This window comes from Aptenodytes forsteri, unplaced genomic scaffold, assembly GCF_000699145.1.
Source record: "Aptenodytes forsteri isolate BGI_AS27 unplaced genomic scaffold, ASM69914v1 Scaffold9, whole genome shotgun sequence".
Classification (NCBI taxonomy): Eukaryota; Metazoa; Chordata; class Aves; order Sphenisciformes; family Spheniscidae; genus Aptenodytes; species Aptenodytes forsteri.
Window position 1 is genome coordinate 762,539 of NW_008796217.1, and position 17,603 is coordinate 780,141.

Genomic DNA, 17,603 nt, shown 5'->3' on the forward strand with positions numbered 1-17,603 from the left:
ATAAACACAGCATATTATTGCAATACAATGATTACATCAGTTTCTAAAGTGGTACTGCATAAATGTACCATTGAGGAATGAGGAGTGGAGCAGGGCAAAAGCATTTACTTCAACTACAGTTTACCAAGCCCTCTAAAAATCTTCTGCTATTATACAAGAGTTGAGATCTGTTACTGCTGCACCATAAATAAAGTTACAGGAAACAGAATGAGCCCTTGCAAATATTAATTCTGCAACTAAGTTTCAGCTTTTTCCCTCTTTTGGAAAGGCAGTTTTTACCACCTTGTCTTGTCTCAACATCATGCATATTCATGTTAATCTTAGGAAAATTACTGTTGGTATTTGCGACACTATTATAAGCAGGAAATATGCCAACAAACAACATGCCTTACCAGCACATTTCCAGAGGGCGATGGACGTAAAGATACATTTTCCTGAGGTAATTTGGAAATAAATGTGGGAGAATCATCTTCCACCTCCTCCAAAACAACAATACAGACTCGACTCATTCGATCCGTTTCAGGAAGCAAAAGCAAACAAAAAAATGCCACCAACAGTATTTTTGGAACCAGACCACAAGTGTCACAACAGGGATCATAGAGGAAATACTTTCACCTGTTTCACATGCCCTCACAAACTTGTGAGTGCTACTGCTGGTGTATTAGCATTTAAAAAAGGACATTCCAATCCCCCCTTACACTTCATTTTTCAGATTTAAACACCCTGAGATGTTCAAGACAATGCTGAAAAAAAGTCGTTCTTTTTAAAATGAAATTTCCCTAGGCATCAAAACCACAATAATGAAACTGTGGAACAGTTGATAAAAATATCCCAAGATCCAATTCCATTCGAACAGCACTCACTGTCGCACACAGCTGTCCTTTCACAAGCAAATTTGTCTTTGTTAATGTCACAACTTCCACGGCGTCCTTCTACCCCCACAGTGAAATCATTGTTGCAGAAGACACGACACCGAGGACAGAACAAGGAACAATTGCCCTGAGAGAGATGGCCGCAGCTATACCCACTCCTGCAAGGTCAGTTTTAAATCAACCGTTGCAGGCTTTCTGGTGACTGAAAATAAACGCGCCTTCTGATCATCCTGTCATTCTACAGCTTCCTTTCTCAATGTCAAAAACAGTCCAGCCAGTAAAATGCATCCCGTTTCCAGCAGTTATTCAGGACCTGCTTAGAGGAAAATAATTCTTTCCCATGCAAGAAAAATATCTGCAACGTACAGCACGGCTGCAGTACATTTACATGCAATGAGTCAGACCACAGGGACAATGAACTCCTTGAATAATATTGCCGGTTGAATCCAGCCTCCCCAAACAACAGCAACACAGACGGCGTTACTCTGTCAGGGACACAAGCAATGCAGAGCGTTCATTTTCCCTTCACCGGGCAGTAGCTGTGGCTTCTCCATCAGGGAACGCGTTAGGCAGAAATACTGTTGAGGAAGAATGCTTCAGCAAAACAAGCTAGCTACCGTACACAAAAGCTCAAATTACTGCCTTAGACGACTTCTGCAAAAGCAGTTCATCACTCAAGTGTTTCTTTTGATCACCATGTGAATGCAGTTCCCATGATAGTCTTCATTCAGATTGAGGGGGAGAGGAAAAAAAGGAAAAAAAATCAGAATCCGTACATCTTCTCTGAGCCAACTTCTTTATCCGAACATCTGTCACTGTGCCAACCTGATTCTCCTCTTTAGTTAGAGCTTCTGCTTATCAGTTTTTTTCCTTGACAAATTAAATTATACAATCAGCAGATAGCCTTGCAAAGCTTAAAAAAAGCCTAGCTGTCCGAGCCGGTCATTAAAAGCCCGTAGGAGCAGAGCACAAACCACCGCCACAGCAGCATTCCCACTGAGCAGCAGCCAGCAGCCTGGCGACTGCAGCCTGGCAGGATGAAATGCCTAGTAATGCTCACATGTCACACGTCACACTTACCTGGCGAGCAGCGACTGCAGCCTGGCAGGATGAAATGCCTAGTAATGCTCACATGTCACACTTACCAGAGAACCCAGCCGCTGCTCCCAATGCAACTTCCTCTGGCACAAAAAAAAAGCGCCTTTAAGCGCCTTTTTTTTTTTTTTGGGGGGGGGGGGGGGGGGCCAGTCTTTGCACTTACATTTGTGCCAGTTCTGTGACTAATGCAGCTGAAAACGTAAAAAACCTACAACTGAAGAAAGAGCGACTGTTTAATATTTTCCACTAAAAGCCGCAAAGAAATCTGGTGTACTGGCTCTGCTGACTAACAATTTAGGCAGTAAACAATTCCAGCATTTTAACTGCTTTCATATGGCACTGGTCAGAGTAGCAAAACAGTCCTTGCTTAACTCGCTGAAGACAAGAAATTCCCCGCATAAATACTCTGAAAATTAAATTAAAGTAAAACCTCTCTTAAAGTAACTGGCTGACTATTAAAAAGCCAGCTATTAATGACCAAACCCATGGTTTTTTTGCAACTAGTATAGACAAACATACCCTCAGCTTGAAAAAAATTACATTGAGTATAATTTAAATATTAAATATTATTATAGAACATGATTAAAATATAATATAAAGCCCTACAACTTGCTGAATAAATATTTCAGCTGGAATCTGCCTAAATGATGCTGGTTTGTATTATGTAAATGGCTTCTGTCAAAGTTGCTGGATAAGTGTCAGTGTTACAGGAACAGAGGGAGGGTTTTTGTTCCTGCTGTTCAGTACGAAAGCACTTCTAATGTCCTCCAGTGGCTGGTAAGATCAGAATTTGTCAGTGGTGAACAAGTTTCTAGCTCTTCGATAAAGCATTTGCACTCAGGTTTCACATGTGAATCCACGCAGAAAGACAGACAGGTTTAAGTGGTATATTAAATGGTTTGGATATTAACAGACATGAATTCCCACCTTTGGGGGCCACAGGCAGGAAAAGCTCACATCACCACTCTCTGGAAATAATATCTACGGTAGCTTCACTGCAACATAACAAATTGCTTAACACACACCTACTGACACTTCATGCGGGTGAAGGTTTTTGTAAGGTCGAAAGAGTACCTTAGCCTAAGGCTCCCCGAGCTCAGGACTGCTGGCTTGGCAGAACATAGCACCAGTTTCTGATTCACTGTGAAATTTCAGATACGATTCAAATTTCCCAAATGTTCTCATTTACAGCATGTGACTAACAAACATCTTTATAAATATATTCTGTTCGTTATATAGAATCCAGTTGTTTTGGAATTTCATACTTTTGGTCTTAATTATGAAAAAGCAATTGTTTGTACACTACACTGCTTTGTTCTAGCGTTTCAACCATTTATTAAAAAGAAACACAGATTCACATGGATACATATGACAACTCATGCTCCTCCTGGCCAGCAAAAACAGTTTAAATAACATGCACATTCTCAAGGCTCATCTACTGCAACAGTCTACTGTCTCATAATGAACACAGCAACCACAACCTACAAAATATTTTCCTTTTAATTGTGAAAAATGTGCTAAAGAATAGACACTGTAGTTCACTTGCAGAAGTAAACATTCATTTGGAAAAAAAAAAACCAAAAACCCCAGATTTTAAGGCTACAAGTGAAGTACACTGACAGAACACATACTTGGTTTTCATACTACACACACACAACTGTTAGATAATGATATTCTAGCTAAGCCCATATGTTCAGTGTAAATGAACACGTTTCAAGAGCCAGTAAGTTTATACAGTAAGCAAATGCTAAGAGTTCCATAAGTTTTCTTTGGAATTACCAACTGGATGTGTTGCTAGACAGAGATAATGCCTAGTTTAGTTCAAATTATCTGGAAGTGGTCCATTTTTTTACCTTTGCAATTAATGGTCCAAAGTACACTTAAAAAATTCAGCTAGAAATTCAACAGTTACCGTAAAAAAGTATAGGACTTCACACTCAACTAATTGTGAAAAATTCAGAAGAGTTAAGAATATTTGAATCTACTCTGATCTGCTAGACAGAGATAATGCCCAGTTTAGTTCAAATTATCTGGAAGTGGTCCATTTTTTTACCTTTGCAATTAATGGTCCAAAGTACACTTAAAAAATTCAGCTAGAAATTCAACAGTTACCGTAAAAAAGTATAGGACTTCACACTCAACTAATTGTGAAAAATTCAGAAGAGTTAAGAATATTTGAATCTACTCTGATACTTATTCTAGAAATCTTACCTATAATTAAAATAAAATTAATAAAAACTATTTCCAAAAGCAAGTTAACATATTATATCTTGCATAGCATCACGTATTTTTGAATGGTGACATTACTATGGTCAAAGAGTCAAAAGCCAATATGACACAGTTTGCATCAGAAAGAGAACCAACATAACTGAGTCAATACTATATTGACCTTGATAGCAATCTAAACCTCCTAAGTAAGCAGACAAAAAACACCTACTCATGCTAGGAATTTGTATGTACAATTACTTCTGTAACCAAAAGACAACCCAGCTCTAGAAACACTGAACTTTTGCTTACAATGAACTAGCACTTGGAGGTTACTTAAAAGAACAATCTTCCCCCCTCCTACCCCCTGCAACTGAAAGTAGTGCCCTCAACTCAGTGGAAACACCATCTCTAATTGTCTCTTCTTTCAACTTCAAGAATCATCCAAGATAGCCTCTGGTTTGCAAAATACAAGTTTCTAATGCTACCTAACAACTATTCTGAAAGCCAAAAGCTAAAGTTCACAATTCTACTGAAAGAAACCAAACTAAGGTTTCAGTTTTTCAGCAGATGATCTAGACTAATAACTTTCAGTGAGGACGAAGAGATTATCTTTAGGAATCATTACGGATCTTTACGAATGTATGAAGAAAGAATATTGCATCTGTCTCTCAAAAAAAAAATAAAATTCAGTTTAATAAAACTTAAAATAAATGAAGACAGCAGGTCACCAGCATCCATCTTCCCCAAAGCCCTCAAAAGTTTCCAGATTAAATGTCACGTATTTCCTACAGGAAAGTTTATTAAACAAGTAGTAGGAAAGAAGAGTCAAAAATGGCCTAACTTAAAAAAACAAGAATGCCATGTCTATTGAGGCTTAAGGGTTGATCGATCTGATAGCCTCTGCAGTATCTAACTGTTAGCAAAATAATATCTCCATACTTAACTTTAAAATTTTAAGGAGTGCAATGGAGAGAGAATAAAAAGAATTTTCAAGTGGACAATAGTGAGGATATGTATTTTTGCAAAAAAAAAAAGCTTTGTGTTGACAATAGCTTTTTGCAAATAAAAAAAGGCATTGCATTTTCAAACAACACTTGTTTTTAAGTAAATCAAGTTCCAAGAGTCTTTCACAGGTGCATATAAAGAGACTATATTGCAAGAATGCAGCCTGAAGGTTAAAACATGGATGACAGCAGCCATGTCTGTACCAGACAGAAAAACCATGAACTATGAAGCAGCTAAAAATAGTAACCTTTTCTATAGATCTACCCTTTTCTCTAGGAACTGATCAGCAGAGGACTCCAGTAGGACTGCTGGTAACACTGAAAACCTCACTGAGGCACATTCAATGTCAACAAACATACCCAGATAAAGATTTCTCTCTTGCCAATCAGCATTTACCAAGTCTCTTCTAGGCTGAGATTAATCCAACTGGTTTCATTTACTATTTTGTATAATTAAAGATCTAGGAAAGGAAGGAAATTGTTCTGTCAGGTTCCACTAAAAACGAAAAAAAAGTAAAGCCAAGTAAGGCTTATGAATTGTTTTTTTAAACAATCTGTATCAGCTCTGCAAGACAAAGACCTAAACCACAGATTTCTTCAGAAGACAAAGATTGCTTATAATAGCTACAGCTGTAAGTGCATAGGCATGTCCTAGTATAAGCAGATTTTTATATAATTTACCTAGAATATTTACTAAAGTGTTGCCCACACATAGACAGAGATGAGTGTTCAGCATCACCATGAATATAAGCTACAATACTTCTTAAAGCCTTGTGAGTCACTCATCTGAACTCCTCTGCTGTTTCCTCCCCACTCCTGAGGGAATGAGGTGGAGTCAGGAAAGAAAACGGTCTAAGGCAACGAGAAATTACTACCTTTCTTCCCAATTTTGCTCTGTGTATTCCAGAGCACATGCACAGCTGGGAAGCAAAGGAGACTAGTTCTAGCCTCCAGACTCCAGATTTCTATTTCCAAGGAAAAGCAAAATAGCTTCCTTTGCACGTCCTGCATACCATAGGCAGTTCTCACTTCTTTTTCTTATGCAAGTATATAATCTCAAGTAATTGACAGAACTATCTTAATTCAAAGAAAATACATGACTACATAAAACTTTGCAATTAATAAAATCCAGTAACTGAATAGTCATCTTAGCAAAAATTGACACACAAATATGACAAAGAAGAAAAATAATCCAGCATTCATTCTAACTTTTCTCTACTGGAGCAGCATAAGAAAAATTAATAATGCAAAATGCATGTTTGTGATTGAGATGTAACCTTAATTTGTATACTTAAACTGTAACCTTTTAAAAATACTTCAGAAATATAATCTGATCAAAGAGCACTAAAATATCTTAAAAGTGTTAAAAATCTATTTAAGCAATTTTCTGTTTAAGACTTCTTGCATATTTTATACACCTGAACAATACACTGGTAGAGAAACTCTTGGCTGAAGCACCTTACAACCATCATAGTACAAGATAAATCAACACCTTTTTAAAAAAAATGTAGCTCTGATATCTCTAATAAGTAGTCTAGCAAGCTGACTAAAGAACTGACATTCCTAAAAAAACCAGAAAAACTAATACAAGAGTCCTATTTCTCTTTAAAGAAAGTGGAAATATGAGGGAACAGCATCTTTCCTCATGACTTTCTAGCTAGGATGTCACCCACGACACTTTCCTTTTTATTAAGGCCAGATTTAACTTTACTGGCAGGGGTTTTCTTTTTGTGCTCTTGTAGCGTACAACTCTGTAATCAAAATCAACAATCTATTCTTACATTAACAGACAGTACATAACAGGAGTCCTCCGATCTCTCTGACTTCAGATTCTCAAGGTACTTCATAAAAAGTGTATGTGCTCTGGCTGGTGGCTCCTATTGATTCATCAGCTGCATCTAACAGCAGTCACCTCCCCGACTTTTGACCAAAACGGAAGGCAGCTATTACACCCAACAGCTTTCCAAAATAACAACCATAGAAGTCTGACAGTAGAATTGTCAGTCTTAGAAAGTTAACTAGGAGTGAAAAACAACTCCTGTCTCGGGGAAGAGAGACCACAAAAAGATCCATCTATCCACATATTTTGTTATGCATAGTTAAGATAAGTCTGCATCCATGAAGACAGACAAATAGATGTAGACAAACTACTTTAGGTAGTGTGGTGTGGGTTTTGGACAGGAGACGGGTTGGTTTTAAAGCAACTTTTCTTTTTGGAGAAGGTAGGTGACAGAAGACGACTTCTATTGGAAATGGAGAAGATGATATCACAAAATATCAGTTCAGTCAAAGACAGAAGAGGGCAAAACACTTCAGCATTTGTTAAACCCACGCAAACCCACAATTATTAGCTGTACGCTTAAGTTCTTTTTGCAAGTATGACAGCTTTAAAAAAAAAACGTTTTCATAATAGGAAAAGCAAGGCCCACAGATCGGTTACAGGTATTTTCACCTGTTGGCAGAGCAAAAGGCAGAAAAGCCACTGATAGCAGGAATACTTCTGGCCTCCCTAGCTCCTTCCAGCTCAGACCACATCCACAGCCAGTTTTGTTTTCTGGCACTGAAAATGGCATCAATTACAATAATAACCATAGTAGCCTTCCAGGAATAATTACTGAAGGCAGCGATTTCAGCTGTGCACACCAGCTCTAAAAGCAGAGCTGAAGGAAGGAAACAAAAAAAATCAAAGGCTCAGTCTCAGCAGCCCCTGTTTGCTCTTTCAGATGTCAACTGTCCTCTCCCAGCACTACACAGCCAGTTGCTGGGAGGTAAGACTGGACAGGAATGCAACAATAGAGGAGCAAAAAAAACAACCCAAAGACACTGGAAGACATCAACCCACTGTCACAGCTGGCATTGACAGCCTGATGCTTCAGGAAGCAATGCTATTACATCTTCCCAAGGAGAAGAAACAGATAAAGGTAGCTTCGCTGGAGCAAATGAATGACTGCAGAACTCCTAATCTTAGTTTTATATCATCTATCACATTGCCTTGAAAGTGTTTATACCAATAGCGCACACATTCTTATAAATTAACTAAAACATGATCCTACTAAATTGTATTAGGGCAGCTGGTAAAACAACTAAGAGAATTCCCTTTGGGCATGTGGACACCGAGAAGAATTAGTACATCTCCTTTGATCTACTTTTCTACTGATCTACAGTCAAGCTCTAAAGATGAGCACAGGAAGTGCTGATTTTATGTATATCCCCTTTGAAAATTTCTTCCTGCAGTACTGCTTTTGCAGAGAAAACAGAATCAAGCTCATCATTTATTACAAAAAAACCTAACCCACGTCACAAAAGGTCAACATAACATTGTCTTATTTTCACCATACAATAGGCTTCCTTCTCCCTCTTCAGCAGGTATTCTGGGGCTTGCAAACACAGCGCAGAGTCTGGGCTTCAAGAACAGATGCTATATGCAAAAGATCACCACAGGCCTCTCAGAGGCTGCATCCTTGAACATCAGTAGATGTCCTTGGGGTTTTCTAAAGTATGTCATAGCAGGCTTAACAGCTTCTTCTTGTTCTCATGCACTGAAACCAATTCCCTATGCATTTGGTCTGTAGGGCCAGTCAGCTTCCCCACTGAGGCTCATTTATGGGCTCATGTATGGGCTAAAGACATTAACCTTTATCCTCACTTTGCTTTTTTCTTAACTTTGGTTCTTTTGCTGAAGGCTGGAAACCCCCTTAAAGGAAGGCAGCACAACACAACACGCCCAGATTCAGCACTGGACAGTGCTGGTGTTGAGATAAAAAATTAGGACATTCTAGCTGGAGCCAAGAAACCTGGAATAAAGTTTATCATTTCCTCATTAAAACTCTGCTGGATTGCCATACTGCTGAGCTTCTGAAGAAGCAAATGTTAGTCAGGCAGATTTCTAGAAACGACAGTTGCTCTGCTGCCTATGACAAGTGACCAATCTGATTCTATCACTAGCTCCACTCTAAATGATGACATATAAAAGCTGTCATTGCAGCATGTTTGATGAGCTGGGGATGACAGACAAATCAATTTCCAAGTCACATCAAGGTTATTCCACCTAATACCATTCTTTAATTTAACACAGATGTGCCATTCTTCTCCTTTTTCCCTTCTCTTCCCCCTATAAAACTCATTAGCTAACTAATTTTTTTCAGCACCATTTCAGTTATACTGGAGTATGTATCGCTTTTGAGTTATGCTCCAAGTTACGTAGAAAGAACAAAGAGACCTGAATTTGACTAAGAGCATATGAAACTATGGAAGAGATTCGGGTTCATAAAAGACGTTTTCGTTTTAGCAGATAAGACCACCAGCAGGTAGCCATTTAAAAATATAACACAAATCCTAGTGTTCTACGAGACCTTCTACAAACTTGAAAAGTGATTCTCATGACTGAATTTTCATCCTGTACCACTTACAGAGTTTAGGCAGAAAAATCAAGTCAGTTACGCCAGTCAGTAGAGGGCTTTCACAGTTTTGTGTCACCAACCACATGAATCCTCATGGGTAAGTTACCGTGGTTACAAAATGTTTGCTTTTATACGTTCGTCTGAAATTCCTATGGAATTCCCACACAGCCAAAACCAGCAGTGCTCCACCAACATTTAAGAATTTGAGTCAGAAACACATACTGCTTCCGCTCAGACTATTATCTGGGAAACACTAAAAAAATGATTCATACCATTTTGAGCCATGGAAGGGAGGAAACAAACATCACATTCGACTATTTAAAACCTTCAGTGATGACTCACATCAGCTTAGGACATTTCCAGAATCGGCTGCTGTTCTCAAGTAACAAATTGCTGTAGACTATTGAAGAAAATAAGCTGTTGACTATTCAAGAAAATAAACAAGACCGATCCGCTTTCAACAGAACCATTCAACTATCAAATAAAGAATAAAAGGGGAATGGTTGGGGTTTGGGGTTTTTTTTGCCCCCTCTTCCCCCCAACAAAACACAAAACCCACGAAGCTCAGTGGATCATATCTCTGTAGGCCAAGGTCAGAAAGCCCACTAACTCCCAACTGATAATTATGCCTATTTAAGTTTGATTTTAGCTGTATTTGCAAAAATCAGCTTGGAAATTTTGCTACGAGCAAGTCTGTTACCTGTCTTGTTTCAGCCATATTAGTGGGGTTTTATCTTAGCCTATGTTTTGCTTGGACTCACATGGTTGTGTGATTTCAGCAGCCAGTACTAACAAAACGTTAATCCAGTCACGGGGGCAACAAGATATAACCAATTAAGAAGTGAGGAATAATGAACAGCCTGTGAAAAGCTAAGAATAGAGCACAGCAATGCATCCAAAGAAGTGTTATACAGCACTCATTGGCCTCCAGTGATTAAATGACCATGAGGGGAAGTAACAAGGGTTGGACTGAAGAAGGAAAAAAAACTAAGTAGGAGCAACTATATAATACAGACTGCTTTTCCCCTGCCAGAAGGGCACTAGGAAGAGGACACTTTGCATGGAAACAATTCTTGTCTAACACTTCCCACATCTGGCCATCTTAGGGAAGGAAAGTTCAGTTAGCTTTGAATGTCTGCATACTATTCACTCACAAGCATAACATTCTGATAAATAAAAGAACTAAGAAGCATTATCAAGAGGAAACACTGTATTTAGAATGACAGAGAGATAGCAGCAAATATTTTCTCAGAAGACCACACAATTTCTACCATTCAAAACATAGCTCTGATTTTGCCAACGAGAAAAGGAGAACAAAACCTACTCCTTCAAAACACCTATTCTCCATTTTTGTCATTACTGAAACTCTCCTAGTTGAAAGTTTTGGAAGTCAATAATACTGGGGGGAGGAAGAGGCTGAAATACTAAAGAGCTCCAAAATTCTCAACCTTAAGAAAGAAAAAAGAAAAATTGTTGCCTTTAAAAGTTTCTGTTCAGATTTTCCTACTCATTAGTCATGTGATGGTACAATCTGCTTACAGCTTAGGCTCCCCCTCCCTGTTCCATCCAGGGAAGAGTGTTATTGTTGGGGGTGGAGGGGGGCGGTTTGGTGGTGAGGGTTTTTTTCCAGGATGGGGTTTGGGAGGGGAGGGTCCTGAATACATTGATTAATTTTCTTTAAAAGATTTTAAAGTTTTCTTTTAAAGATTTTTGAAATCAGATTCTCTTGCAGAAGAGTTGTAAGGGTTGAAACAAAATGATAAATATTTAACTAGTATAATACTAAAAATGCATATTACATTCCTACTAGTGCAATACTTTTAATACAGTTTTGGGTAGATATGAATAGACTGTGACCACAGAAGCCACAGTTCAGCTGGCTTGCTCACATGGGGGATTTTGTTTCCATACATACCAGGGACTCAAAACACTATATGCAAGTGAGCAAAATGAATTCTAGTTGCTATGGTTACCATCACATTTATGTATTTTATCTCTCTTCAGTATGTAAACACTCAGCATCACTGTATATGCATTATTCTGATTTTCTTTAAAGTAGTGTGGGTCAATAGCTGCCTTATGTATGAGGATTTGCTGTTTGGGGGAAGCTAAATGTCCTAGAACTTTTTAGGAATCCCTTACACCTCCCTCATGTCCAAGAGCGAGCTCCTTTCTGGCAACTGGAAACACTTTGGAAAACAAAGCTGAATAAAATCCACATATTTACACACACATATGCACACTACTATGGGATGAGCGAGCTCATCTGAATCTTCTGCAGCTGCCAAAATGGATGGCTTTTCCTAAAACTGAGCAAGGAGAAATACAGCAACAGCCAAGAATCTTACTCAGCTGCTTCAAACCTTGCAAAGTCTTCCCCTCGATGCCCACCAGGGAAGTAGCTCCCAAGAGGGCTCTTACACATCCCTTTGGGATAAGAGCATGTAAGCAACATTTATTCTTAGACGTTACTTTTGCTATTGATTTTTCAATTCTGTTATTTAGAAGACTAAAAAGCACTTTCCTTAAAAAGCTGAGCAGTCCATTACTGAATTAAATTTCACAAAATATAACAAAGTATTAATTTAGAACACTAGTTAAAGTTTTACCAGCCTAGAAATTTGTTTGTTTTTTGTTTGTTTGGGGGTTTGGGTGTTGGGTTTTTGTTGGTTTTTTTTTTTTTCAAGTGATATCTGAGGAAGTGGATGAGTCTGATTTTAACTGCTGGCCACCGGAGAGACTCTTCACTCCTCCCTTCCCCACATGATCCTTGCACATTCACATCCCCTTCCTGAGCCAGCACAGGCACTTGTGTGATCCAATTGCCCCTATTCATTTTTTGTGCTGGTGAATTATTTGAGCCAGCTCATTGTGGGCTGACAGCTGACACAGAAGCAGTGGGAGCATTCAAACTGCTCACTGCGACAGAAAGTGATTCAATGGCTTTGCAAAACCACCATAAGCTGAGCTCCCTTCATTACCAACATATCAGAACTACTTAATTCCTTATCTTTTCCTTAAAATATCTCAAAACAGCCTTCTTGACACCTGAACTTTTCCAAACTTGGACGCTATTACAATCAAGTATATCACTTACAAAATTCTTTCCAATTACACAAAAACTCACTTATGCGAAGAACTCAAGTTTTTCTCCCATGATTCAGTATACAAATCATTCCTCGTGAGTTTCTTTAAAAAAAAGAAAATATTTCGCAACATAGACATTTCACAGATTATGTTATTCAAACTGTCTCTACAGTACTAACAGTACTTATAAAGCACATGGTAATAAGAACAGGCTATAGAATTTTAGGGCCCCGTTTCCAAAAGTGCACACAAAAACAATTATGCATGCAGAATCCACGTGTGAACAAATTATGTATTACCATACAAGCACAAGAAGGTAGTTACTACTTTAAAATTGTGTATGGATGATTGTGTAAAGTTAAACTTGTGGTTTGTTTTTTTAAAATCAGGATTATTTTGGGGTTCATTTCTTCCAAAATCTTCCTAACATTGGCTTCAATCAGTCATTTATTCAATTAAGATGACACCTAGAGGAGAACTTGCAAAGTAAATTTTGGCATTCCTAAAAGCCAACAAAACGCTTTCTAAAGAAGTACTTATAATATAGAATCAGAAAGATGGTATCAAAACAGAATACATAATACATGTGAGCAGTATATTATTTATTTAAAACATTAAGAAAATTGACTTCTATATACCCTTGCCTCTAAAAATCCATAGGCTTAGGTATCTTAGAATTTACAAATAACCAAATCCCATTCAGCCAACACGCGGGTATGAAAAGGGAAAGCATCTGCTCAAGTTTTCGCAGAAATGAGGCCACAGAACATCTAGTATCCAATTGTTTTCTACCACTTTTTGGCGAGGTTACTTTTATTTTATAAAAGCATTATGAAAAACAAAAAACAGGTTTCTAGAAGATATAAATATACCGAGTTTTATGAATGTTACGAACACTTTAACAGTTAGTTACAAAAAGCCAAGAATATGGTTTAGAATATTCCTGTTTGTCCTAGGTACCAAGCTGTGCAAAGTCTTCCCCAGAAAACTCTACTAATGCAACCAGCCTACTTAAAATGTATTACGATCAAGAGAGAACACCACTGAACTCATAAATTGTTTTGTAAGATAAACCAAAATCTAGAAATCCATCAAACTTACACATTGTTTAAAAAACACCACATACATTATCATGAAAATGCAACCTTTAAGTCATGCAGATATAAATTTCTGGAGTCTTGACTCAGCTGTTGTCGCCTTCTCTCCTGCCTTCTCCCTAGGAAATAAAGGCAACCAACTATTTTTTCAGAAGGAAGTGTTGATCTCCCAGGTTTTTTCTTGGATGTACACTGACCCCTCATGGACATTTAAAAAATTTTTAAGGTCTACTCTTAGTTCTGTTTTTCTCTCTGTTTTTAAAACTCCAATCACTTTTTCTTTTTTTTTTTTTTTTAAATGCCATGTTGTCCTCTTTAGAAATGTACAGGACATTATTTGGTCTATTGCTAATTTTCTCTTAATAAAAAACTATGTAGCATTCATTTTGGATGAGCAGTGGGGGTGTCCCCCCCTGCCAAACACTGAACCATGGAACACAGAAAGACAAGGTACCTCTCTCCAGCTTCAGCCCCTCCAAACTGCAGAGGAGCAACCACAGAACCTGTAACTCCTTGCAGAACAGAGACACCAGGAAGAAAAACAGGACAAATGTCATATGAAGAATGAGACTGGAAGTATTCTTCTCCACATGACAGAAACTAGCTCTGAACAATTTTCTTGGGCCACGCAGAAGCCCTTTACTCTTTGAAGTCCATGAAAGCCTTCATAGTTACACACGATTACCTAAGAACATTTAACAAAATTCACCATTTCCAGTTCAATTTATAGCAAAATAGCAATAAGCTTTATTTAGCACTGTTGTACCATAGAAAACAAAGGTAAGAGGCAAGGTTCCTTCCAGATTCTCATTCTGGAGTAGAAGTGTGTTACCTTTCACTTTTCCCAACAGGCTGTCTAACATGTATGAAAAAAAACCCTCTGCCATTTCTTCTTTCTTGATTGAGGCAGGAGAACAAAAAAAAAACAAACCCCAAACACCCCAACCAAAACCAAAAAACCACCCCAAAAACCCCAAAACCCACACACCAAAGAAAAAGTCTGTAGCAATCTATGTAAATAGTCGTCACACATCACGCATCTCAAGACTGATAAACTGACAAACTACTCCTTGCTAAATAAAATGATGAAGTCCTCAACAGTGAAAAATATGAGAGTAATATAAACGTAATTGGCCTATAATGCTTATTTGCTAGGGGTATTACCAGACTCTTCTAAAATACTGTAGAGCTAATTTAATTAATGATATCCATGAAACAGTAATATGCAGGGGGGGAAAAAGAAAAATACTCATTCTTTTGATATATTTATCTTTAACTAAATATGCAAGAAAAGCCACTTAAAGGATATTGTTAGTTCTTAAAAATGAAAAGAAGCTCCATTATGTCGTTTCTTTAGAGGTGCTACGTCAAATTTCTTGATCTTGTAAAAAAGAACATTTGAATTTTGTTTTCTAAAGTATTTATAGCATTCCTGAACACAATATTTAAATATTTTGGCAAAATCTGTGAGGCTTTGTGGGTTTTTTAAATAAAACTATTAAAAACAAATGTAAAAACAAGCCCTTACCTCATCTCTTTCGCATGCCTAAGGGAAGAGGAAAAGATTCTCAAGTATTCACTCTTTACTTAAATCAAGCTTTGTTTTACATTTCTTTTGAAGTAGAATTCCTGTAGCATTAAAAAGAAATCAAGAAGGACAAAAAGATTCACTTTCCATCCCAGAGAAACATCCCATCAATTCCTTGTCCCACAGGGCTCCTGGATTTAACAGAGATGGAACAAGCAAACTGCCACTCAGCATATTTTCCCAACACATTCCTTCCCACCCCAGCCAAAAAGCAGCAGCTGGTAAATTGCATTCATCATGGAAGAGAGTATATTTTTCAGTCATTACTATCACAATCTGGTCAACAAGGGAAATATCACACCTATTCTCATTTATAAAAGATTAAAATTAGGTCATCTTGAAGTACACACTTGAGAAAGAATCCGATGTAATGCACTTAAAACTAAAGCTTATTTTGCTCCACACATATATATTAAAGAGATGCTAGCAACATCTGCAGAAATGGTAGACCATACTAACTGTCACAAGCGTCTGGCTTTGTAACAGCCAAACTTCAGACTCAGGTTTTCTGCATCAGGTGCCAGAATCAGTTAAAGACCACAGATACATTTTTAGCTAAAAAATAAATAAATACAGCTATTACCAAGACTAGGAGGAAAATAAATTTTATCAGTTCAACCCAGGCTTGCTTATAGCAATTCAAGTTATAGCACCACACTATTTTGTAGCCGGTACATGACATTTTGGAAGGTCAAAGAAATATGCATCATTCCGGTACCCATTACACACAAATAATGGATTTATGGAGGTTTTTTATTATTACTGGGCTGTCAAAATCAGCCCAAATTTCCTTGAGTTAAAGTCTCTTATCTGTACACTACAAATGTTTTCAGCTAGCTTGTAGCTGTCTGGCAACCCAGTTTTCTGAATAATTTACCCCCAAAGAATAATTTCCAGCCATAAACAATTCCCATAACCTATAAAAAGTGGACTAGCAAGCTGTGTCCAAAAACTGATTACTCACCCTTCAGCAAGTGCAGTTTCTGGAAATATTTTAGCTAGCATTGTATTTTTAAATAAGGATGTGCATTACATTTGTATTTGCACAAGACCAAGACAAGGTATTTCAGCAACCATAACCTTCAGTTTCCTAACAAAACCAGTTATTAACCATTATCTTTACAGCCACTCCATGCCCGAGAAAGATGTAAGAAAGAGTGGGGAAACCAACACTTCTCCCCCACCACCTGGAATTCAAGACCTTTTCCCCTAATAGTTTGATTTACACTTAAGTTGTTCCAGTTTGATTCCTGTCCAGGACAGCTCAGGTGAGAAGAAAAACCCCACAACATATAAAATTGGAAGAGACAGGTCTGCAACCTGAAGCTTCATACAGGCTCCGACTCCTGCCAGATTATGGGAGACAGCTGTACCACAAAGCAGCTTGGCCTCCAGATCCCTAGCACATGAGACTAAGGAACTAAAAGAAGCTGCAGCTTTTCAGTGCTGTAAAAACACAACTGGTACCAGCAGCACAGAACAGAACCCACTTGATTATTGTATGTACCTAAGAAGATGTAACAGGATGAGTGAAGAGGTACAAAATCCACTTGACTATACAGGGAACGAGACCAATGGAAATCCTCGGGGAAAATGAGAAAGTCAAGTTCTTTGGGGCACTTCTACAATGTCATGAAGTTTTACTACTTGAAAACAGTGAAAATACAGCCACCTTTCTCCCTGTGTGGATTAGCTTAAAGCATATCCCTCAGAAAGGTACAAAGTGTCTTAAAAACGAAGCAGGCCCCTACTGGGTTTCACAGCACAGTATCAAATCAGGATGCAAAAGTTGACTGCACAGACTGATGGGAGCAGACAGAGGTTCTGCAAATCTCAGCACATTCCCTACTAAGGGATGTCTATTTTTAATGTAATTACACTTCTGTATCAATAAACTGAAGCATCTTTGGGTTTGGGTTTGTTTTGTTGGTTTTGTTTTTTTGTGGGGTGTTTTGTTTTCTTTGTTTGTTTTAAGGTCAGTACCTTTTTTTTTGTTTAAATATCAACAAAATGGTTCAGATTCAAGAAGAAAAAAACCAAAGCACTCAAGCTAGCTTTCACATGGAAATTGACTCAACTGCATGTTAGGAACGTCACCTATATTCAAGTCTGTATCAATACAGATCTTATCCACACTTGGTAAGCAGTTTACCTTGAGCTTTAGCAGTAAAAAGCAGTTGCACAGCTTCTCAGTGAAAATTAAGGTTTACTGGGGGGGGGGGGGGGGGTGTGGGAAAAAAAAAAAAAAA

At 38.0% G+C, this 17,603-nt stretch overlaps 1 protein-coding gene across 2 annotated transcripts in view; it reads right to left on the reverse strand.

The window, feature by feature from the left end:
• Nucleotides 1-17,603, reverse strand: part of ANKRD28 (ankyrin repeat domain 28) — a 130,363-nt gene that overhangs the window by 81,534 nt on the left and 31,226 nt on the right. Inside the window, exon 1 of one of the 2 annotated variants that reach the window (XM_009288585.2) lies at nucleotides 393-1,849. The exons of the other annotated variant lie outside the window; for it this stretch is intronic. Within the exon in view, the coding sequence (XP_009286860.1) occupies nucleotides 393-509 (117 nt within the window). The 5' untranslated portion in view covers nucleotides 510-1,849. Of the gene's footprint in view, nucleotides 1-392; nucleotides 1,850-17,603 lie in introns of those variants that run through there. 2 annotated transcript variants of the gene reach the window in all.